Source organism: Lepidothrix coronata, unplaced genomic scaffold (genome assembly GCF_001604755.1).
Source record: "Lepidothrix coronata isolate B3197 unplaced genomic scaffold, Lepidothrix_coronata-1.0 Scaffold102, whole genome shotgun sequence".
Lineage (NCBI taxonomy): Eukaryota > Metazoa > Chordata > Aves > Passeriformes > Pipridae > Lepidothrix > Lepidothrix coronata.
In genome coordinates this window covers 3,021,776-3,046,550 of record NW_016690282.1, presented here as the reverse complement: position 1 = coordinate 3,046,550, position 24,775 = coordinate 3,021,776, and the positions used below count along the sequence as shown (strand labels likewise).

At 40.5% G+C, this 24,775-nt stretch overlaps 2 protein-coding genes across 9 annotated transcripts in view; both read right to left on the bottom strand.

The window, feature by feature from the left end:
* The window catches only part of LOC108501516 (BPI fold-containing family C protein-like), a 16,433-nt gene extending 3,391 nt beyond the window's left edge, over nucleotides 1-13,042 (bottom strand). Inside the window, exons 1-14 of one of the 3 annotated variants that reach the window (XR_001876197.1) lie at nucleotides 12,945-13,039; nucleotides 11,753-11,879; nucleotides 11,278-11,389; nucleotides 11,023-11,151; nucleotides 10,078-10,233; nucleotides 9,253-9,316; nucleotides 8,340-8,400; nucleotides 7,332-7,423; nucleotides 5,257-5,430; nucleotides 4,520-4,573; nucleotides 3,058-3,228; nucleotides 2,515-2,582; nucleotides 907-1,224; nucleotides 289-352 (exon numbers count right to left, since the gene is read on the bottom strand). Coding sequence is in view for 2 of the 3 variants with exons in the window: in XM_017823485.1 (XP_017678974.1) it covers nucleotides 289-352; nucleotides 1,182-1,224; nucleotides 2,515-2,582; nucleotides 3,058-3,228; nucleotides 4,520-4,573; nucleotides 5,257-5,430; nucleotides 7,332-7,423; nucleotides 8,340-8,400; nucleotides 9,253-9,316; nucleotides 10,078-10,233; nucleotides 11,023-11,151; nucleotides 11,278-11,389; nucleotides 11,753-11,867 (1,303 nt within the window). In the remaining variant the exon portion in view is untranslated. Of the gene's footprint in view, nucleotides 1-288; nucleotides 353-906; nucleotides 1,225-2,514; nucleotides 2,583-3,057; nucleotides 3,229-4,519; nucleotides 4,574-5,256; nucleotides 5,431-7,331; nucleotides 7,424-8,339; nucleotides 8,401-9,252; nucleotides 9,317-10,077; nucleotides 10,234-11,022; nucleotides 11,152-11,277; nucleotides 11,390-11,752; nucleotides 11,880-12,944 lie in introns of all 3 variants that reach the window. The other 2 variants (XM_017823486.1, XM_017823485.1) reach the window with 2 other exon arrangements.
* LOC108501515 (BPI fold-containing family C protein-like) overlaps nucleotides 12,155-24,775 on the bottom strand; it is a 30,948-nt gene continuing 18,327 nt past the window's right edge. For 5 of the 6 annotated variants that reach the window (XM_017823480.1, XM_017823481.1, XM_017823482.1 and 2 more), the window contains 8 exons: nucleotides 23,594-23,767; nucleotides 22,550-22,603; nucleotides 21,446-21,616; nucleotides 20,760-20,827; nucleotides 19,333-19,375; nucleotides 18,376-18,442; nucleotides 17,302-17,378; nucleotides 16,657-16,779 (listed from right to left, as the gene is read on the bottom strand). In XM_017823480.1, the coding sequence (XP_017678969.1) occupies nucleotides 16,702-16,779; nucleotides 17,302-17,378; nucleotides 18,376-18,442; nucleotides 19,333-19,375; nucleotides 20,760-20,827; nucleotides 21,446-21,616; nucleotides 22,550-22,603; nucleotides 23,594-23,767 (732 nt within the window). In that variant the 3' untranslated portion in view covers nucleotides 16,657-16,701. Of the gene's footprint in view, nucleotides 13,038-16,656; nucleotides 16,780-17,301; nucleotides 17,379-18,375; nucleotides 18,443-19,332; nucleotides 19,376-20,759; nucleotides 20,828-21,445; nucleotides 21,617-22,549; nucleotides 22,604-23,593; nucleotides 23,768-24,775 lie in introns of those variants that run through there. The other variant, XM_017823479.1, reaches the window with a different exon arrangement.

The following is a 24,775-nucleotide window of genomic DNA, read 5'->3' as shown; positions in this document are numbered from 1 at the left end:
AGATGAGAGAGACATGCTTCTCCCTCATGCATCAGGGCCACCTAGACTGAGGTGAAGGCAGATGAATTATGAGTTCCCAAGTAATTTCTGCTCTTTTTGCAGAATAGTGGCCGTGAGAGGGCGCACCTAGATCCCTGGAGATCAATCTCCCCCTTCCACTGCTTACTGGATGACGATCATTTTCCTCTCTAACGGGAACTGGAAACTTAAGAGGAAGTCAGTAGGAGTTCCTAGAATCACCCACTCTGCTGGAAGTTTTTTAGCTGCTGCTTTGATATACATCCTTACCGTTAGCTGATGGAATTACTTCAGTCTGTAAAATGTAAGACAGGATGTTGTCCAGAAGCGAGATCTGCCACAGACAAGAAAACTGAATTAGCCATCACTTCCTGATGATGGTAGAACTGTCGTGCCCTAATCCTGGGTGGAGTTAGTAGACTCATGTTTAACTTTCATCTCTTTTGGCCTCAAAGAGTCATAAACTCAAGTGAACTTTGGATCTTAAGGCTTTGGAATGATGCAAAGGAAGTGAGATGCAAAATGCAAATGGATTTCAACATGCTTAGCCAACGTTTTCGTTTAAAACAGTCTATTTCCTTTATTTGTGAGATAATTTATCACCAATAGCAAAGCAGGACCAGAACAGTTTTAATCCTTTCTCCTCAGCTACTCGGAACTGATTGATTATACTGGGAATAAAACGACTCTCTGCGGAGGCAGAGTTTTCCCCTGCCAAGCTACAACTGCACTATTTCAGGCATCTGAGATAAGTATCTTGGCTCCCCCTCCCTATTGTAATCCCGAGCATCTGTGATGAGCACCACTGCAGCACATGGAGTGCCTGTGCCTCAGCCATCCATGTGACCATTAGATGGCACACTGCTCTGCTGCCAAAGCTTAGATTACCGCTCTGTGTTTCACCGTGGTGATTCGAGAGATCTCTGCTTTCTGCAGTTTGGGGAACTACAGCATGTCTCATTTGCAGAGCACTAACTTGTCCCAAAGAATATACTTCTAAGTCCACAGCAGAGAGGTGGCTGCCAGAAGACAGGAAAAGAGCCATCTGAGAATGAAGCCAAATAATTTAGAAATACAGATAAAATGTAGCTGCTTACTCTTTAGCCTTCATATGACTGATATTCTTGGTTTACATTTCCTATAAGCTTCAACTACCCACTCACCTCAAAAAAGCCAACATTGGAGTGGGCTAGGGAGAACTGGAGCCTGAGGGAAAGAAGTGAAACAAGATGAGTCACTAAGAAAGGATAAACACAGTTATTCTATTCATGTACACTCATTGCTGTAGAGCTCCAGGCCTCAAAAGCATCTGTAAAGAGATTTTTGAAGCAATTTCACACAATGCATACTGTTGCATAGAGAAAGATGTGCTCTTCTTAGGGCATTGGTGAGCATCTATGCAAAAGTGTGCTAGAAGGGCTGTAGCCAGCAATGTGAGTGTGCTTCTCCTTCTGTGCTGTGTTTTGGAAATCCTACTGACAATTGATTTAGCCAAGGATTTGTGGGATGTCAGGTATTTTGCAAGGATTTTGGTACATTTGCATAATGCTTTGATGTGAGTCTTACCAGGGTGGGGAGAAAAAATGTGTTCATCATATGGTACTGCTGCTGCTGACTTTGTTGCTGAATGTCTCTGTTTCCAAATTGAAATATTTATTCTGTATGTTACTCTTGTATCCAACACAAGATTTCAGAATTTCCACAGCATCGGCACCCCAGATCTCAAGGCCAGCTTCCAGCACACTCTAGATTTTTGTCTTTGAAAATTGCTGCAAAAACTGCTAACAGCGCTGTCCTCCTTAAACTCGTAATATCTCTCTGCCCTTACGAACTCCGCATATTCTTAACCCTATAACTGTCTTCCCAAGGGACTTTTATGAAATTGGGGTCCTAATTCCCAGCTGTGAGGTCCTGGTATACAGAGCTTCTCTCTATAAAGTGTGACATGCTAGATGTCTAAATGTCCAAGCCTCTGGTCTCCAGCTTTCTGACCCTTGGAAGTTGCAGGACTTCATTTGGTGAATCTCTGCTCTAAGAATATTGGCATAGGAGACCTGCAGGGGCCCAATTTCTTTGCTGTGTCCTGGACTGCTCTGAAGTTCTTTAGTAGCACAGGTGGTCTAGAAAGCAGTGACATCTTGCCAGCTGGAAAATGGTGAGGGAAACTGAGACTTGTGGTCAACATAACTGCCCTGCACGCTTCATTTATCTAGCTCAGAGGGGAGAGTAGATGTAAAAAGCAGAGAAGTCCAGTGAGACCACACCCCTGCAGCAATCCACAGCTGGTGAGCAGTCCCTTGGGACATGGCAGTTGTCACAGAGAAGCTTCCTGCCTCCTCTAAACTGTATAAATGCAGCTAGAATTAGAGAATCTAATGCAGATGAATTTACCAGGGAAACATACTCATCTGATCATATGCCTAAACAGCTAATGTTGGGATTGCTAACAGTGTTTTCCAAAGGCCTGGAAGTTCTTTCCATCACAGGTTGAATTACCTGTTCAAACATAGTGAGCCCATCAATTTCTGATCAAATACATTCAGAGAAATGCTGCTGTTGGCTGCCTGCAGAATAAAGAAACCATGGGTTACCAGACATAAAAAACCCAGGACCCTTGCTGTGAATTAGTCACAAATACATAAATACCATCCATACCACTTAGGTATGGAAGCTGTTTTAGGTAAATGCAAGGCTGCACCCAATAAATGTCTGTTTATCTGAATGGCACGACAAGAGTTGAAATGTGGGTAATGAGCTTTCCTTAATCAAAGACATGAACAAGTTGCCAAGAGGCATGACTCATACTCACAGAACTGTCATTCCAGAGAACAAAACCTTGGTTAATCAGAGAGTTTTGATTTTTGTCCATCTATAGGAAAATGTTCTCTGCCACAGAAGTTAAGCGAGGTCACACAGTCACCACCTGTGACTAAGGGGAATTTGCATGTTTAAGTACTAGAAATTTGGCAAGTTTTAACAGAAGGAAGGAACAAACATATTTAACCCTGAGTTAAATGTCACCTTGTTCTTTGTACTTACTACGTTCATTGTGAACAGCGACTGGGTGGTTGAGTCTGGCAGAACAGCCAACACCTCCATGGAGCCCCGAATCTCTACTGTGAAGGAATCCTGCTCTAAGCTGATGACGGGTATTTCAGTAGCCATTAGCTTCAACATTACTGGATAGGGTGTAACTGAGTATTTGGCGACCTGTAAGATTGCAGGACAAAAAAAGAAAAAATACAGAAAAACACTTCTTGTAGAACAGAATACTGCATTGTCTCATTCTTGAAGCAATCATTTTGAAGTAGTTCCTTAAGATGAGATTAAGGATAGCTGCTAACACAAGGTTTGTTCAGGCAAGCAGGAAGTACAGGTTTTCTGCGGAGATAAATTAACAATCTTGGCCACATAGGAATGCAGTGCAAACTTCCTTCCACTTGAGGAATACAGATTTTTCTATATCACTTTGAGAGAAATTAAATATTGATTTGTGAACAGAAGAGAGAAATGGACCACAAATGTGACATTTAAAGTCACACAACAAAAGAGCTAAGGAGTCATTCACTTTGAAATTCACCCATCTCCCGAGAGAGATTCCTCCTCTGGTTCCTCCTCTGGACTGTTCTCTTAGGATCCTCACTCCATTGCCTGGAGAGTGAATAGCCTCACCAAGTTCATTAATCAAAACAGGAGTGGAATATTAGCATCAATGCTCATGGCATTTTATGAAGACCATATGATGACTGCCCTTGGAGAATTTTATATTTCTGAGGAAGGAACTTAATAACATCTGAGAAGCAAACAAGAATGTGAAGTTCTTTGAACCATTAGTCTGATTTCATCCAACCTTGGCATTCTTAGCCTAGGGGTTCTTATGCTCATTTTTGGTTTCTCATTCTGTTTGAGAAGGCTGATGGAAGCCATGCATACTCATATTCTCTGTCATGTTATCTTCATCTCCTCCACCTAAAATAGATGGAAATCCTGTGCATCTGCCTTGTCTGTTCCATAGGATGTAATGTTTTCTCCTCATCTGTTAGCTGGATTTCCTGCACATGGTCTTTCTGCTAGTCAGTCACAGCAAAGCAGTGAAGCAAAGACAATTATGCAGGTTTGGACAGGAGGAAGGTGTTCTTTCTGAGCTGAGGCCCTTTCAGAATTCTCTCAAAGCAGGACTTATGACTGAAAGCTTTTCCCTGCATAGAGACAGTTTTAGGTGGGAACAGCTGTGGCTTGGGCACGGTGCCCAGAGTAAAGACTGATGTGCAAGGTTATGGGCCAAGATTATGTTTGGTAACAGTGCAAGTCATTCAACTCATCATGGGGGTGGGAAGTGACAAGGCCCATCTGCTCTTCTGTTATGAGGTATATATGTGCCAGCTTCTCTAGTGCAGGAGCCCTGCTGGCCCTAACAGCCTTTGGGATACACCAGTAGTGAGGTGTCTTGACACTCACACTGGGTGGTTTACTAAGACTTTGTGGAAGTAATGATACTCACCTCAGGGATGATACTGCCAAATATCTCTGTGCTTATATTAAAATAGCTGCAGGTCTGGAAGAAAAAATAAAAGAGAGAAAACAAATGAGTTTGACCTTCATGGTCAGCTTTTCTCTAAATGCATTATTACTCTCATTTCAATAAATCTTTAATTTTGTACCTCTCAGAAATATTCCTAAGAGACTCAGTATACTTTAAAGCTGATTCCCAATAATACATGCCACAATAATTCCTGAGAAAGAAAATGCTTAATGTCATTATAATATGGGCTACAATCTATAGGTTTTGGGACTTACTAAACCTCCTGCAGTCAGGTAAGCCAAGTCAGGCAGCCTTCATGCACAGCTACTGTACTTTGATACATGGTTTCTTTCCATGGCCCCTGTAATACTTTTATTCTACAAAGATCCCTCAAAAAACGGCCACTGAGGCTGCAAAATTCCCCAAAGTCAATCCGTTGTCCATGTCAGAGAAGTCTAGGCCTCAGGTCTATAAAAACCTTATTTTTTGTAACAAAGTTTTGTAGCTTGCTTAGGAGAACTTGGCACACCTGGCTGTGGCCTGAGACCTCTATATAAGGCATAAATAAAAGAGAATAACAATACCTTTGTATTTATGATCTACTGTCTCAGGACTCTGCAGACCAATTAACAGCTTTATCTGGCTGCACACTGACATCTGGCAGGTCAAAGTTCTATCTGAGCCACTCTGACCCCACTCCTCTCTGTCCTACTCACCTCCTCTGCAATGGTCATGTTGAAGGCCCCTGCAGTGTAGTAAGCAAATGAGGAAGTCTGAAAAAAATACTCAGAGAAGGCCAGGAAGAGCATGGAGTCTCTTTGGTCTGTGACAGTGAAGGGAGCTACCACGTAGGGAGAGCCAGTATAGTTTCCAGCTGGGAAGACTGTGCCCTGAAAGTTATTGTCAGAGATAAAAAAAAGGAGACAAAATATAACTTTAATATGACTGCAGACAATGAATGCTACTTTCCTGTACTTTGCCCAGGCTGTTCATTTGGTGTATAAATGAGTGCACAGGCTTTGTAGTACACCCTAAAGGCTTGGTGCTTTCAAGCAGGTGGCGAAGGCAAGTTCCAGCATTGGAACACCTTCATAGATGACACCACAGATCTGTCTTTTGAGATACTGATCACCTCCTGAAGACAACCTCCCACCTCAGAACAAAACCCCTCTAAATTAAGGGTCCATATATTGCATGAAGAGCATGACTAGCGGTCCTCATTTTTGAGAAGCCTTACTTTCTCCTTTCCTCCCATCTACAGGAATTTGAATCTGAGAACTGCTGCTTAGAGCTATCCAATGGTCTCAATTACAAAATGGATTTCTAAAACCAGAGGTCTTTCTTGGTCAAAATCAGCACCATACTCTACCCAGAAGCAAGTTGGTAACTTGTGCAGACAAAAGAAGACTTGAGAGAAAGGAAAGTTATGTCAGACAAAACTAAAATGCCTATGTTGTCTTCTGTATTACCAATGATACTAGCCAAGACTTGCAGATCTAATGCTTCCAAATGCACACAGATTAAACAAAAAGGTAAAAACTGATTTGAAGTGATGAAGGCACTTAGAGGTTAAAGTTTTTTTTATCCCTTTTATTAGTTCCCTGTCTCTGTTTCATCTCAAATATATTCTGTATGTCTTTACTTTCTCATTCAGCTCTAAATTTCCAGTTGCCTTTTAAGGACTATCAAAATGCTTATGAAATGCTGAATCACAGCAAATGACCTCCCCATTCAATTCTCACTTGCTGGATTTACCAGTCACTTGCTTCATGTATTTCCCGCATGTAACTTATGTGGGAGAGTAGCTCTTGTAAACAGCCATGACATTACATCTTTAGTCTGCTCAAGTTCCTGCCTAAAATCTAGTTTCTGCATTACTTGGAAGAATTTGACAGCAGCTGCAGAGCTGGTGTGCCAACACCAGTGTCCACCATACAGATACTAACTTTTTGTTCCTTTGTGTTTCCACCTCTCTTATTTACCTGCTGACTTTTTTTAATACTTAATTTATAAGATCCTTGTAACGAGACTGTTTTTTCATTCTCCCTTTGTAGAGCACCTAGTGCAAGGCAGCTTAAACTAATTAAGGATCTTAGATACAGTGATGATGATGACTACCCTCAATCAATTCACCTTACATAGAATGACAATGAAGTAATTTTAAAATTAGGAACTAGTCAGATTTTAGTTTCAGTGCATAAGGAGACTTTTTCCTTAATTTGAAAGAAACTTCCAGGTCTTCAGAGTCAGCAGCACTCCTTGGGCTCCCGTGTTTTTTCAAGGGTCTTCAGTCTTCCCATTCAGGAAGCCAGAGGCTGAATTCTTGGTCCTATAGTCTTGTCTTGGTCCTATAGTCTTTTCTTGGTTCTATAGTCTTGCTCTTTTTTTTCCTCTCTCATCTGACAGCAGACACACTAGTTAGTGCAATGTGTAGAAATATTCCCCTGACTGACTAAACAAAGAAGTCCCAGACATTAATCAACAGCAAGAGAAAGATGATGTTGAATATTTTTTGTTTCCTTTTCTCTTTACTTCTAACTTGCTTAGTCAACTTTTACTGCTCTCTATTTTCTATGACTAACTCAACAGCAATTAAAAAACAAGGATGTGGCTTTTAAATAATTCATTTTACAACAAGATTGTTACAAATTATTACAATAACAAATGCAATAATGCTTTGAAATGTCTGTCTTAGATACTGAGCCTCTGTGTTCAGAATAGCAATCATGGTCAGCTTAGAAAGTGGATCATACAGCAATCCTGGCAAACAGCACTACAGGCAATTACTTACCTTTAAGTCCAGGTCAATGAATGGTTGGAATACTGCTGGCAAGCTACTTAAGGAGTAGTCTACTTCAGCCAAATCATCAATTGGCATTACAACTGTAAGGGTGGTAGATAAGGCAAGATGCAGAATATTACAAAAAACACAGAAAGAGTTTTATGTATACTTAAAACTAAGTCAGTTTCTGAAGGAGAATGACACCCCATTGCTCCAGAGAGTAGGAAAAACATAACCAGGGACTTCCTAACATGCATTGTGAACTAAGGCTTGATGTTTCTACTGGAACCTTCTGTAAAGCACTAGCTTTAGTTTGTCTATTGTTTTCTCACTGTGAAAAAGTTTGTTCTAACAAAAAAGAGGAAATGGCCATCAGTGATTCAGGGCATGAGGAGGCGTTTGGATTTCTTGTCAAGCAGTTCTAAGAGCATCCAGAGTGTCTCCAACTTGCAATACTTTCCCAGAAAGCAGGGTGCCTGATCTGCTTAGGTACTTTGTTTTGCACATGGTATCTGATCAACACTTCTGGTGTCTTAAAAGCCTGCAAATCTAATCCAGAATAGTTCAAGTGAGAAGCTTTTTTGCCAAGAAGAATTTCCTTTTGCCTTTGGCAAGTCTGATATACAGGCAAGTAAAACTTAAATTTTCAGGCAGGCTAGGAGAGCAGGCTTCAGCTTTTAAATTGCTGTGTGTGTAGGAGGACTTGGAGCATGGGAGGGAAGGGAAAATTGCTGTAGTGTCAGTACACTGTGGCCTCTAAGTTGCATTTCTAACAACAGAAGTGCACACTGCTGCATTTGCAAGTCGAGAATCGCTACCAAGTCCTTGGCTCTTACAAATATACATTTCTTGCCCAGGTAGCCCTGCTTACTGTTTCTGTAAGCAAGGGAGCAGACAGAGCAGAGGGGCTGATATCACTTCTGGATGCATTGCTGACCAGTGGCTGTTAAGGAAGCTGCAGAATTTCACTGATCAGCAGAGAAGAAGCAGAAGGAAGAGGTATCACTACTGACTCACCATTCAGCGATTGGAGGTCTTCATCTATCAAATGGATCCCAGCTCTGATATTGGGACATGACTGTAATAAAAGCACACTCAAGCTATGGCCTGATTAGCATGGACATGTAAGCACCTCTTACCTGTGTGCTAGTAGATCTTTCTGCTACATGACACGCATTGCAACATTTGTTTATCAAAACACCTAATCTGGCTTTTCTTCAGCTAACTGGATCCCCAAGGTTTCTGCTTGGTGCAATGTAAGCATATCCTATGTCAGAGCTGCAAAGAAGAGGGAAGTTGCCAGAAACAGCCTGGTGGGGGTGACAAAACTACAGCCTTTAATAGCACAAGGAGACAGATCTCACATTGGTCTCACAGGAGACATCTCAGAATCATGGACTCACTTAGGTTGGAAAAGACCCTTAATATCATCGAGTCCAACCGTAAATCTCTGTCCTGGGACAGAATCACAGCCATCTCAAGCTCTGTCTCCTCTCAGTGGCCCTAGTCAGGTTCTCATCAGGACTGCTCACTTCTTTAATACAATGAAGTTTAAATATGTCATACTATCAGTTGATGTACTATAATTTCTCTATGCATAACCCAGTATATGTTTTGTCTGCCAAGTACAAAAATTGCCCATGTTCCATGATGCCTGTAGGTACACAGGCAGAGACTTATTCTGCATTGGAATGGGAAAATAACTACATTTTCTGACCCTACTGCTGCCCTGGTTGAACTAGCTGTGGACTAGTCAGTATCTTGGCCATGAACTTTATCTGGAAGCATTTCCAGCTGGCAAAATGTTGCCTGTGCTGATCAGACCTGAATAGGTCTATTACAGGATTATTTTTCTAGCTCCACTTTATGAAGTTCACTTGTGAATGTCACACTCCTTACACCCCTCCCCTACACAATGTGAAAGGCTTACATTAGTGACCAAGCTCCTGTGAATAGGTTTCTTCAGATACTTGATAAAGAAGTTATGCAGGAAGCTAGAGGGAAGGAAGAAAGCAATTCATGTGTCAAGTACCATGGTCATTAACAGGAGATCAGCTGTCTCTGTAGAACACTAATTTAATGTCCTCTGAGTGTGATATTCTAGTACACAAGAGAGCTTTCTGAAATGTAAAAACTATAAGAGAGCCACTATTTAAAAGGAGATAACTTCAGCATCTCAGGAATTAGCCAGGGTTAATTCATCTATATGAAAAAGCAATTCTTCATAGTACCACCGTCATATATGTACAAACACAGAACAAATAAGTAGTGTCTGCACTAGGAACTGATACAATTAAAACCAACCAAACAAAACAAATCCAGGTGACAAAAGTGGTATTCAGACAGTGAGAGAAGTACAAGGAAACAATGAAATATTGTTGCATGTATCCAGAGGCTTAACAGACAGCAGTCTGGTTCTGTTCAATTTTGATAGCACTGTGACTGGGGGAGTGAAACACAGTACAAGCATGTAACTTCTACTTAAAGCTGAAGATTAGAGCAGAAGTTTGAAAGAAGTGGGTGCTGAAGAAGCACAAGGGATTATTTGATTCTGTCTTTATCTTCTGTAGTGCGCAAATACAAGGATAAATATCAATGTTGGCCATTTTAACACTGTATCAGGTCCCCAGTTCTCACCTGTGGTGTCTATAGATACCTAAAAGCAATTCTGGGTGCCCTGTTTCATGAAGTTGTCTCTATGCTATTCACTGACACTTATTTTCTCCCAGAGTTTATACAGATCTCTTCCACTTACCCGCTTTTTCCATTCAGCTTGATATCTATGTCACCAGAAGTTGTCCGGCAGCTGGTAAGGGATATTGATGTAGGACTTGTATTATCCCGAGGAGTTGAAAAGATTGCAGTGACAAACACGTTTGAAATGTGCACTGTGCTTCTTCCACTATCTTTGCTGCATAAAGTAAAAATAAATAAAATACTGAAAAAAACCCCACCTCTTCATTATGGACTTGCCTGGCAGTCTGGACCAGTGGCTGTTCATGGTCACTGCCATTAACTTGCTCTGCTTTGCCTGCCTTGGGCACTTGCCAGTGAGGGCACTGTCCCTCCTACTGTGCCATCACCCTCAGCACCCGGGTCCCCTCCCCTTTAAAGCAGCCAACCCTACTGTCCCTGTGAGCAGAAGTGCATATCAGTTCTGTAATTCACTCAGTTTAGCAATATAGGTAATGTGAGTTGTGGAGAAGGGAAGAGGGATTTATTTCCTCTGAAACAGCATGGGACTGGGAAGGTGTGGACATGGCTCTAAGGATATTGCCATTTGCTCATCCATTTTCCATCAGCTTTTGAACTATATATCCTGGAGGCATAACAGAAGGTTTCTAACAGTGTAACTGCACAGGGAGGTTTTATTATACTGGACTGTGACCCACCACACTACAGTTTTTTCTAAATGTGTCATTAGCTGGCAGGCTGGATAATGACAGCGTTCATCCAGAGTAGCAGACCTATATTATTCACAGCAGTGCTTCTCAGCCACAGGCTCTTTATCAGTGCTCGTGACTGAGGGGGCTGTCTCCCACCAGCAGACCTGTTGAGAAGAATCAGTCTGTGCTTCTGGGTTACTGCTGCCAGCTGATAAAGAGTACCTTTGCCGTGAAGAGGTCACAAGAAAAACTAAACTTTGCATTTTTATCTTTATATGAAGGAAAAATCCCAGGACACATTTAGCTGTACGTACAACATCCAGGTCCTTATGTTCCAGTTCATGTCGATGGTTAGAGAAGCATTTCCTATCACCAGTTTTATCCCAGACCCAGGTAGGAGGGAGATGGAAGCACTGGGTAATTCAACAGCAGTGACATGTATTCTAGAGCGTGAGACAGATAAGGAAGAGATAAGAAAAAGAAAAGTTTTTATTTCGTGAGTCAGAATGAACACACAATAAGATTCAAATTTCAGTCAAACATAAATTGCCCCTGGAGAGAATACTTACCCAGAGATGTTGTATTTGACATTACCAAGCCCAAATTTCTCATGGCCAGTCAAATCAGGGAAACGCTCCTTTTCCATATTCTGCTTCAGGATTTCCAGCCCAACCTCCTTGGCTACAGGAAAACAATGATCAGTTCAGTTGCCTTTGATACTGCCTGGGAGTTTATAGTTATGTGTTTCTGGCTCAGGAGATGGGATGGGCACAGAGTCAGGAGGAAGAAGATATCTCATGTGAGACCCAGTAGTGTTATTTCTGATCTCACTCCTAGTCATGGCAGGAGCTGAACTGATTCAATATCTGAAGTCAGATGAACCTCAGTATGATGTCCAATGTCGTTAAGCAGCTTACAGACTCCTAAATTTTCCTTTATAGCCTGTGATCAGGTCATTTCCTCCCACTGCCATCACTGTCCTATGTCTCTCATATCAGGATTCAGTGCAATACCACCAGCAGCTCCTGAAAACATCACACATACCATACTCCAAGCCCTTCTGGGTGATCCTCACTTTGAGTCCAGGGTTGGCATTGAATTGCCCACTGAGCAAACTTAAGAGAAGGAGAGAACAGCAAATCTTCAGCATCTTCCTCATTTTTTACAGGACCTGTTAATAAATATTTATAATGATAGCAAAGTTCATGCTATGTCACTTGGTGGTTGTACTCCCTTCCCCTTCACCCTAGACACCAGCTTTCCCTCTAGAGTGAAGAAAGTGGAAAGCTCAGCAAACATGGAAGAGAGGACCCATTCTGCACAGACTGTTACAAAAATACAGTTCATGGGGTAGAGGAGAAAAGTCAGCCTATTCACTGCCACAGAGACTGGGGAAAGCACTTGGGATACATCCATCCAGACAAACCCTGTCGAAAGCAACGTGACATTGAATTTTTAGGCTGTCATTTCCCCTCCCACCTCTAGCTAGTGAAATAAGTAGCCTATTTTTTCACAAAATATGTAATGCTCTCAGTGCCTCTTGGTGATTCAGCAGACATCACTGCATCTTAGCACTTTGGAAAACCTGATCAGCTCACTTAATTACAGGCACAGATACCCCCACTTTTGGAGCTACTTATTAAGATCTTAGTCACAATTTTGAGAAGTGCCTTATGTTCCCTCCCGATAGTCAACAAAAGAAAATGATTTGGTGCCAGCAGACAATGTTTTCATATTCCCTAGACCACAAGTTAATAAATACGTTAAGTTTTATCCAGAAACTCTCTGTGCAAACTCTGTGGTCCAGATGTTTGGTTTTGCCTATTTGCTGTTTCATTACCAGAAGTAATAATACACCTCAAAACTCTAAAATATTTTCAGTTATGATAACAATTTAAGCAAACTGCAAAATTATAACATTGACTTAAATTTTTATGAGTTCAAGCAACCCCACAGAACACCTTTGCCTTTTAGTATGATAGTATTTCCTTTTTAATTTTAACTGACTTTTATTGAGAGATGAAAGAAACACACTTCATGTGTGGAATCCAAAGGTGAAAGAAACACAGTCCATGTATAGAACAAAAACAAAGTACTGGAAGGAAATGTGTATTTAACATAGGCATAGTTCTCAAATCATAAAATCTCAACATTTAACCAGACTTAGCTACATCTATCTCTGCCCAACAAAGCCCCTCCTCAACAAAGAGTAATCACAACACATTTATTTTCGTACCTCTCCTCTGAAGACTGAAGAGAAGACTCTTACTGTACCAGACCACAGGACTGAGGACAATGCAGGGAGAATCATCTGCCACCACAACCCCGTCTTTTAAAGGAAAGAGTTGAGAGCTTTATGACAGCCAATTGCTACCATCTTCAGCAGTATCACACAGGGAGTGGCCTCTGATAATCACATCCCAAACTATTTTGGGATAGTCCCAGGTTAAATCTATCAAATTTCATTTAGGGATAAGCAGGGGGCAATGTGAACTGTTGGATGGAGGTGCTCAGGCACTGGGGTGCTGAGTTTGGGATGGCATGCTGCCTTTGTGGCAGACTGTTTCGGCACTGGCTTTTCAGATGGACCTGAGAGGAAACCCCAGTAAGAATTCCACTAATTCCAAAGGACAGGCACTCGAATTCCAGTAATTCCAAAGGACAGACACTCATAGCCAGGTCTGTATTTTGAAAGAAATAAATTAATGTGCAATCATTGTGAAGAACAGATGGAAAACAAGGCCCATCTGTCTGAAATTGCTCAGGATACAGAAAACCACAAACCATATAAGATTTGTGTTATAGCATATGTATATACACACAGACACTATAGTGTGTATTTATGGTGCAAATATATAGTATCAAGTCCTTGTAGTCAATATTTTCTATTTCTTGTCCTTACTTATCCAGTTAACTGGTACTTCAGCTAACCAGCACTCCTTGGCTTGTCAAGGAGGTGATTTAATCAATTAGCTTGCATGTACCAAGCAAATTCCCTCTGGCATGGAGCACTTTGCTGGACAATCTGAGTCACTTCATTGTGCAATCCATGAATAGAAAAGGTAGAGGCACCAGTCAGTCAGTCAACAGATACTCACATTTACACAGATTTAACATTCACTGCAGGGAGTCACATGCATAATAATTTCATTATTTATATCTCTGGCAACTGATGATGAATATCATTCACACCATCAGTTACATAAACCTCTATAAGTTCTTTTAGCACAAGTTCTGCAGTTCCTATAAAGCAAGGGAAAGTTCCATCATTTCCATCCACAGATCTCCAAGATGTACAAACAACTGAATTGTCTGAAAACTATGTCAGCTTATCCTCATCATATCCTTCTAACATTCTTCTAATAGAGTACCACCCAGTTTAGATAAGACTTTTAGCAAAAGTTAACAAAAACACACTAAGGCTTCCAGAACAGTTCCATCATTTCTTTCTACAAGTATAGGAATAAAAGGCAACTGTCTACTTACAGGCACATTCAGATAGCACATTCAAATACACTGTAAATAGCTTCTACATCCAAACTTTTCACCCTTCAAGGTGTTACAAAGAGCCTCTAAGAGGAGTGTTTTATTTCAGCTTCCTCTGAATTTTCTTTGATGTGTATGATAAAGGGGATATAGGTTTCAACCCTTTTTACCCAATACACAAGAAACCAAATGAAGTTATCAGTATGGCAATACTACAAACTTGTTGTATATCTCTGCAGAACACTGGTTTTGCATGCTTCCTGCCCCTGCCTCTGGTTCAGTGCTCCAGTGGTCCCTTTTCCCTGCTCCCCAATTCTCCCTTTTCTCCATGCTCTCTATTCTGCAGCAAATTAATGAACATGGATAATTTCCATGGTTCTATCAATCAGGAGACACCACCAGATCAAAAATGGTATAATGACCTGTAGGTAAGTATAGGATGATTCAGGGGGAACTGTTGGTTTATGTGACATCCTCTTTAGTCCTCAGAGAAATTACTACATCACTTTGTGAACAGCCAGAGGACTAGAGCTTAAGAGACAGTGTTGTGCTAAGCCATGACTCTAGCCTGAAAAGGTCCATTGAGCCATGGTACTTGGTCAGTCCTGAAGTGTGTCCCCCTTTGGAAGAGAAATTAGATAGACACCAGAGCTTCAGTTTTCTTTTTCCCCTGTATCTCATGAATTGTCCTCCAAATAGGCAGAACAAATTTCCTGATATCAGTGAAGGACACCAAACTAATTAAAAATCTTCATTTCTTTTGAGTCTACTACAGAATACAATGAATCAGATTCTGTGATTTACTGCTGTTTGGTTTCAGGATGCTTTTTTATATTAAAAAACTGTATCAGCCAGCTAGATAAAGAAACTGATTCAGCTAAAACTATGGAAGCCACATTTCTGTCCCAAGCTGGAACTGAACTTTCTGTGGTGAGACATTTGCAGACTAGTTTTTCTTTTCACACACTTAATATCTCCTGGTTGAGTGTCTCTGATGACACTGACATAAAACAAAATAAAGCTACCATCTCCATTTTATAAATATTAGAAGTATGGAATTATTTGGAGATTGATACCCTCAAAGAGGTACAGCGACTCACAGACAAGGAGCAACTGCTGGATGATATAGAAGCCAAGGACAGCCTTGGCTGCAGTGAGCATGAAACTGTGGATTTTCAGATCCTGAGAGGAGCAGCAAGACAAAGAACAGAATTACAACTATAGACTTCAGATGAGAAGATTACAGGGACCTGCTTGGCAAGATCTGTGGGAAATTGCCCTGGAGAGCAGAGGCCCAGAAGAGCTGGCTAATCTTCAAGGGCAGCCGCCTCAGAGCATAGGAATAGTCCACTACAATGTTCAGACAGTTGAGCAATTGTGGCAGAAAGCCACGATGGATGAACTTGGAGCTCCTGAGTGAGCTCAAACACAAAAAAGGAAGCATACAGAAGATGGAAATCGAAACCAGATACTTGGAAGGAACACAAAGATCTTGTTTGCACATATAGGAATAAAGTCAGGAAAGCCAAAGTGCAACAGGAAAGGTTTCCCTAAGTACATTTATAGCAGAAGAAGATGGGCTTATTGCTCAGTAAGATGGGGGACTAGTGACGAAGGAAAAGGCTGCTTTTACTAGCAAGGCTTGTCCTCTGGACTGCACCAGCAGGTGCAGGTTCTCAAGGAGGCTTGAGAACATGAATTACAAGGAGAGCCTGAGAGATTAGGCCTGTTCAGCTTGGAGAAGAGAGGGCTTGAAAGGTCATTTTGTTGCCTGCAATGTTTTGATCAGAGACTACAGAGAAAATGGAATCAGTCTCATCTTGGAAGTGTATGGTGAAAGTACAAAAGGCCACAGAACAAGCTGGAACATGGGAAATGCTGATTTGATATTAGGAAAAAAAATTATTCTGAAGGGAGTTAAACAGTGGAACAGATTGCCTGGAGAGACTGTGGAATCTCCATCCTTGAAGGCATTCAAGAGTTGACTGGATGCAGTGCTCAATAACCTCATATAATTAGTCCTGTTTTGAGCCAGTGTCTGGACTAGATTATATGATTCTATAACTATATGGCAATTAACTGGATTTTATAAATTTCTTCCCACTCTTGGTATGCAGTTACAAAGGGACAAATTGTGAAATGCTTAAAAGAATAAGATCTCACTCCATACACAAAATTTTGCTAATGCTAATGGAGATAAATTGAATAATGCAAGAACTTGTTCCTAAAATTAACAAAATGTGGTGTCTATAACTCTACTGAAAAGAACCAGTTGCTGCTTCAGATCAGGCTGCAACAAGTTTTCCAAAGCATCAATAACAGTTAGCTACATTCACTGTACTAAAAACCAACACATTCACTTTGTGAAAAGTGCTTAAAAAGTTTTACTAAAACACTAAAAATGGTGATGAAAAGCCATGCTTCTAATGTTATAGTATCTACTCCCTACAAGCCAACAGAAGGAAAACTACATTTTTCTCTTATTATTCTTTAGAAGTAAAAAGACATCAGGAGTGGCTGTGGAGGTCCTCATCTTCCCTGTCCACTGGTTGGTAGTGAACATCAGTGGAAATAACCAGATGACCCTGAAGAAAGAAAAACATGTAAAATTACTTGAAATTTCAGACATATATTCAGGGACACTACTCTGGGATTAGATCCCTTGGTAAATCCCTCAGCAGGGCAGGAGACAAGAGTGGCTTTGTGCCTCCCGAACTTTAGTTAACTTTAGGGTAGGAATGGGCTTTGATGTAGGTTAACACTCCAGAAGGGTGAGTAACACCAGAGACACTCAGGTTGCCTATGAGCCTTCCTAGAGAAAGGTCAGAGGAGCAAGGACTCACACACTCAATGCTCCTAAGGGGATAGCAGCACTGTCCTTGTCATGTCCCCATGCTGGCACACCCCAAAGGGCTAGTGGACCCTTTGCAATCTATAACTGCTGGGGTGGGGGGGCTCATTTTGGATCCAGAGTTTGTGTGTTATATCTAATGCATGGTGAAAGCTTTACTAATAACAACATTTAGATTTACCCAACACAGGAAAACACACAAATATGCAGGCCTGAAACAGAAGCAATATTCTATAAAAGAAATTTGGCTTCTCACCTGATTCATTTTTATTGCAGGTCCAGTCAGGCTAGTGTGGGCCAAGTTAAGAAGAGGAAATCCTTTTCCTAGTTTATCTTTGGAAAGGACAAATATAAATACATTTGAATGTAATAACAAAATGCACTTCAGAAGCATCTTTCTCAAGGAACTCAAAGTGTTAGCAATTTCCCTTCAATTAGCCATCCTTGATCCTCTCAAGGGAGCAAAAAACCCTGTGAAAAAGTTGCATCTAAACCTCTTACAATCTCTCATCTCTCTGACACTGCCTTTGTTCTTCTCCAGATATCTGCCCCTCAAGATCTGGTTTCTGCTATTTCCCACTCTGTGTTACTCTCCATCTTCCTTTCAATTTCTTCTCTACTTGATCCTCTCATCCTTTTGGCTCCTCTTATTTTCATCTATCCCTACTTTCCTGGATCAAGCCTCAGGTCTATTCCTATTTGCTTTTCCAAACATCTAACATGCATCCTGCCCTTTCATTCTCTTTTCTTTCTCCTCATTGGTAGCTCACTTTTTTTTGTCAGCAGTCTCCTCAGCTCTGTTCATGTGAGAGGCACCTTCTGTACTCTTCCACCTGCTTCTTTCTACCATCATCCCTTTCTTCATCATCCCTCATTACCTGTATCCTACTGAACTGATTTCTACTCTGTCTGGCCCATGGCAGCAGGTGAAGCACAAAGGCAGAGAGGTGATAAAGTAAGAGATGTTAACCCAAAGCCCAAAGGTGCAAATGTGCTTCTGCACTTTCTCAGTTTGGGCCATTCTCTGCTCATGGCTTGACTCTGTCAGGATGAGACTCAAACATGTCTCAGCTCTGCTGCCACACTGCATTCAGTGAAAATGAAACCCAAGCCCAGTGTTTGAAAGGGAGCCAAGACTTGCTCTGTCCCAGCCCCTGATCTACATAGCTGAATGACCAGGATCAAAGTCCAGCACAGAGTAAACCTGTCCTGGTGTCACCAAATGAAAAGAAAACCTCACACAACAGAGTCTTTAAGGCTGGGCACTCCCTTTTATGGTTTCAGTCTTGCTTTCCCCCCAGCTGTGCTCAGAACTGGCCACAATCCTTACCATTGATTACTGGGATTACTACTCTCCGTAAAGCATACGACAGAAAATTCTCCACCACTGACTTCTGCTGTATGGGGAAAAGCACATTTGGTGATTATTGCCTGATGCCTATGGGTTTGCAGCTTCACAAGGAAGATGAGTGTTAGAACTGAAGTGACACGCAAAAAGATCAGAACAGAGCTTGGCAGAGAAAATCTCAGGCAAAAAAAAGATATATTTTGGTTTAAGTTGCAAAGAGGTGTCCATTTTCTCACAATGAGTTAAATTGAAGGTGGGGTTTTTTTTCTGTATGTTAAATACCTGGATTGAACCTTAACTTTAGGAATTAAATATGTTCAACCTCATTTCAGCTGGCAGACTCAGTTGTCATATGTGAACTGTTCTCTGGGTGGCAAGAACTGCCCTGTCCTGAAGCTCTGTCTTACCACCACTGTGGTATCACCACTGTGATTAGTCTCTTCCTCCCTTCACTTAAAGGTACTGGTTGGGCTGAGCTGCTGCAGAGTCTCTCTGATCATTTCTCAGTCTACAGTGAAGGATCCAAGTAGTGGTATCATGTTTCTTTTATTCTCTCTCTCTTTTTTTATCCTGTTTTTTTGTTATTTGGTTGAAGTAATTTAAGATAATTTACGATATGGAGCTTAAGCCTGACTTTGTATTCACTTCAACTGCTACACATACTCAGTCCAGCTGTGACTTGTGCCTGAACCCAGGCAGACTCCATAACAATTTGAGCCTCTGATGAAAAAAACAAAACAACACAATACTCTAAGAGGTACTTCCTCTTACTAGAAAGAAAAAGAAAAGCATAGCATATACTATTTCAAAGCAGAAAGAGCAGTTGCAGATGATGTCCCAAAGACAGACCAATAATTGTTCAGCAGCAAGTTCAGAACTATTTCTTTTATCTCTGAAGGGGTCAGCTACTTATTCCAGGCACTGAAACCATCAGCTTACCTCAGGGAAGCCAAGATTGGAGTGCAGTAGGGAGAACTGGAACCTGAAGAGAAGTAGTAAAAGAAGAGAATTCACTATAAAAGATGAAGGTACAACTTATGCACACCACTTGAAGATTCGTTTGTGGAAATTCATACTGATTTCACGCTGATTCACACATTTAACTTTGCCAAAGACTTTAATTCCCAACAGCTTTTAACTAAAACTGGCACAACTACAAATGAGTTATAGAATCACTGGGTTCTTTCTGGTACTAATCTCCTCCTACAGTCATGTGTAGTTCTGGGCTGTAACTGTAAGACTTGGGAAATCAATTTTTCCTGGAATTGCTATTTCTCCAATGGCTGAACTACACATTCCTCAAATATGCATTGTGATTTGAATTAACTCATAGGCTTCCCTAACTTTTTCCACTGATGCCTGTAATGCATCCTCAGATCATTGTAAACATAATCCCAGAGAAAAAACAAAATTTTGAAGAACAGAAGAACACATTCTTGTGTCAAAAGCTCTAAGTGAGTGGCACCATTACTACTTAAACTTGCAATGACAGGCTCTGATCATTTTAAATCCTTTTCCCATTAAAAAGGTCCAGTGACAAAACACTAAGAAAAGGCTGCTTATATTTTTCTTTAATAAAATTGTAATAGATTAAAAAATATCATATATTCTGGAATTCTAGCCCAACTTGGAGTACAGAGCTAACAAAAAGAAGCACTGATGTGGGCTACCTGTCTGAAAGTCTGCGCTTCTATCCACCTGGTGCATTTATGGAGAAAGGGGCTGTAAACCCAGCCCAGCTCAAAGTGCTAATAAAATTTTTCTAAGACAACTGAGAATAACCATAAAGTAAACACAAAACTAGCAAGATCTAAGAAAAATCTAAAAAGCTTTGAGCTTTGATTCAAACTACAGACACCTTTCCAGTCTCATTTGTTTGATGGTCTGCTGCTGGAGTGTGTGCTGTGCAGTCTCACTTTTTTCTTCCCCTCATGTGAAGGCATACAGAGAGCTAGTGACAGTGGTCCTGTGCAGGGTTTGCACTCCAGCAGTTCTGTTTATGATGCTCAGACTTGGCATGGCAGCAACATTTAGTGGGTTTTAAATAAACTACTCCAACACCAGCGCAGACTGAAATAGATGCCTTTAAGATAACCAATAAATTGAATGTTGTCACCTGGAAAGGTATTTAACCTACAGAAAGGGGAAGTATCACAGGAGACATGGTTGTTCCATGGTATTGTTATATTTCATCTGAAAGATTTAAACCAACCAGTTGAAAGTATCTTAAGAGTTCCTGTGAGAAAGAAGATAACTAATTTTCTTTTTGCCATGGTGAAACAACCACTGTCAGGCTGACACAATAAGTTCTGTTGTGTCCTAATGTTGGGATCATTGATGTTGCTTTCTGAATTTTTCTTGGTTACCTCTTCAGAAGTAATGAGATAATCAACTTCTGTTTGGTTATTGTCAAATTGGCTGTGGTACTGGCTGTCTGCAGGGAAAAAAACAAAACAGTCTTGTGTGACTGTATACACAGATAGATACTGTCTTAGATACAGGCACAAATGTAATTCCTTTTTTGATTGGAAACACAATGTCTAAACTTTTTATGTGGTCAATAGCATTTGTGAATTTGCCCATTTCTGCCAGCAACTGAGATTCTGTGAGCAAAATGATAACACTGCTCTGATTGCCTCCTTATCATTAGGATCATTTAAGTCCTTGCATGGCTGACCTAGTTGGTTCACTTGCAACCTCATGAAAAGATGTCTGAAACGACTTTATAACAAAGATGTTAGGAAGACTGGGCATCAGACAATAACATTTTTATATATTACAATTTATTCTTGAATAATCACTCAACCTCCCATATGGAAAAAAGGGCTTTCCTAAGTAGCTCTCTGCACCTGCCTATTAAATTCATTAAATTCTACAGTACGTGGTGCATGTTTGCTCCCTCTGAAATGCAGCAGAACAGTATGCATATTTGTGGCAGACCAGTATATGCTATTTTATGCTGATCTCTATGATTTTCAAAGGACCTTGAAGATTACTGTGTGATTTGTACAGCCCCAGCACCGAATATTATCTTCTAGCTCATTTTACTTACCAGATTCCCTGTAAAGATGTACTGGGTGGTTGAATTTGGCAGAGCAGCAAACACTTCTACAGAACCAGTGATCTGTAGGACACATCTGTCTGCATTTAAACTGACTGCAGGAGGTAAAGTGGCCATCAGATTCAGCAGCACTGGGCACGCTGCTGCCTGACTCAGAGACGTCTGTGCAGGTTCAAGGAGGAAAAAAACTTAGAGTGCAGAGTTAAGCTTTTCTTAAGCTACAGTTTCTGTAGCTGCATCATAATCAGGTGTTGTATACCAATTCCCTTGTAATTAATCAATATTAAATATACTTCATTTTAATTACACCAACTGAAATGACAAATTTTGCATTGCATACACTTTGAGTTTCAGAAATGATAAAATGAATGGTGAAGTTTTAAACCCACTGATATTAAACATCTATAATGAAGCAATTTAGAGGTTGTTCCTGAAAAATGTATTTCAAGAGGAGGAGATTAGCATGTTAAAGAAATTAGGGAAATGAGTGATTCCAGTAAAAAAAAAAAATCACTTTGTCAATATAAAGTATTTGGAAAAGTGACAGCCTGCAAAAGAGCCAATCTTTTGAAAAGTAGACAAACTCCTAAAGGACAGAACTTCAGTTTGCAATTCCACAGATTCTGAATTTCATCATCTTATAGTAAGTGTTGCTATATTTTTACAGCAACTCACAGTATCTTAATTTCTTGCATCACATGTATAGACTCATGACTATTATTTCCCACTGTATATAAACTTCAGTAGTCAAAAATCAGGAATCTTTGCAAAGAGAAGTCAGGCTACCAATAGCAGAGATACCATTACCTTGAATAGGAATAAAAGGAGACTGATCTCACAGATGGCTACCACTTATTCTTTATAACTATTTCAAAGACTGAGAGCAAATCCAGAACTCAGAGGGGTAGAGAATAACTAAAGTGCAGTATGATATAGTTAGGAAGAATTATCATGGGGTAGATGTGTATGTTCGAATCATAAACCAGTTTCCTTGTCTCCTCCAAACTTTTTCAAACGAGAGCACACAGATAATATCCATAAAGAGCATTAGATACTGATTTTTCTTAAAAGATCTGTACAAGTAACAGTACTCACCTCAGAGACAAAATATTTCAGTAGGGAGGTATTTAAGCTAAAAGTAGTAGCAAGCTGTAAACAAATAAAATAAATTAGATCATCATTATACCAGCCTGAAAATTATGTTTTCCTTGGAAAAAAAATCCCCAACAATAGATCCTGTTTATTTTAGTTTTAGATAATCCATGTTTTGATTTAGTATTTCCTTGCCCGAGAGTGATTCCTAAGAAACCCTCGGTGCTCTGTGGGACAAAAGAGAGAGAGATTTCTCATGGACTTGATTCAGAAACACACACCAGTGAATGAACAAACCAGTGAACAAGCATTATTCTTTGAAAGAACAGACATGACATCCTGCCTTTGAAACTTTCTCAGATGAAATATACTGAGTATGTCAGAGGCAAGGACTCAAAAATCTCATCTGCTCTTTTGCTGCTAGCCACTGTGATGATGTTTGTTTGTGCCATTCATGTCACCAGCATCCATAAAGACCCTCTTAGCATTGTTTCAGTTAGCAAAACTTATTGGAAACTCTGACTACAAATGCCAGTGTGGAAACTAGCATTTCTGAGAGGTCCTGTATGTTCTTCAACCACAGCTGAAAGCTTAGTTTCCTTGTACGTTCTTGCCTCATCCTGCTGCTCCATTAAGTCTAAGGATTTATTCTAGCTCTCAACATAGCCAATATATCTGTTGTGGGCCTCTGTGCAGCAGACTGTGGCTTCAGTACACTTTTTCTTGTCTCGTCCTTTCCTATGTGCAGTCCATGCAGTGAAAAGCTTTTTTTTTGGTTCTTTCTGCCGCTCCTGGCACACCAACTCTGTGACGTTCAAATCTGTCATTCCATGCCTAGAGCTGCCAAGTTCAGACTTAGGTCTGAGGGGGCTTGAACTATTTTAAATTATGACATACAGAATGATTGTCATGAATCCTTCCTACAAGTGGTAGAAGTGTGACCTGAATCTGTGTGAAATGGCAAAGATAATGTGTTAGTCTCCTTTGCTGACCTGACTATCCATACTGCTGATATCTGTGATTCCATTACATGCAAATTATACTCACCTCTTCGGAGATGGTGATGTTAAAGGCCCCTGCTCTGTAGTAAGCCAGTGAAGCAGACTTTAGAAAATAATTGGAGACTCCCAGGTATATCATGGAATCACCCTGGTTTGGGAGAGCAAATGGAGCTGGCATAAAGGGAGGGTCTGTGTGATTACCTACTGGATAGACTGTGCCCTGCAAAAAAATCATTATCAAATATTTTTAGTTGAAACATTTGTATCTGCAAGAATGCGTTAGCAGTGGTTGAACAGGAAGAATTCTTCCTAATCTGAAGAAAAGCTGGACATTAAAGAAACCATGAAATGAGCAAATAAGTTTGTGTTATGCCCTGAAAATAAGCAAATTCAGGCTCTTCTAAACAATTACAGGAATCAAAGAAAATCTGGGTGCTGTACTTTCAAAGTTTGAATTTGAGCATTCAAGTGAGTATTCTGAACAGCAGTTACAAGACACACATGCAAAAAATAATTCTCTAGACCACAATTTTCTTTCTCTTGTAGCAAAGACACATTTGTTAATTTAATCTTAAGGGTGACATTTCAAGAAAATCTTCAGGCACACCCAAAAAGCACTGGAAGTTGCTTAGGACAGGGACACACAAAGGAGCCTTTTATATCACCTAACTCTTAGCCCTGGCCCAGCTGCTAGTCTTCTAAGACCTAATTTTGGTGCTGCACAGGTAGGGGACCTTGATTCAGGTATGCTAAGAAAATAACTATTAAAATTGAGAGGTAGGTGAGTTCAGGCCATGTAAGGAAAGTAATACAGATAGCAAGTCATGTAATTACTGAAACTGTGAAGGTTAGTAGCTGGAAGATTCAACAGAAAAAACAAGGGAAGGTATAAAACCCTAAGAAAAAAAGCTGAAAGTTAGAAGACGACAATCAGCCTGTTCCAAGGAGCACCAAGACCAATAACTTCCTTGACTGACAAAATGAGTCATCAGGTGTCCCAGTGGGATGTCCACATGTTAAAGCTTAGCCTGTAAATTCTAGATAGCTACAGGAGCTGATAACTAATTGCTTAGTTCTTTTAAGCTATGTATATCCTGCTTGCAAAGAGTTTTTTGTGGGTGGTGAAAGTTGCTTGAACAAAATAACCAAGAGGGAGTTTCAACCACATCTCTGGCAAATCTTTCTTAACTGAAGTCAGTTCTGAGAGTGATTGGGATGCTCTGAATGA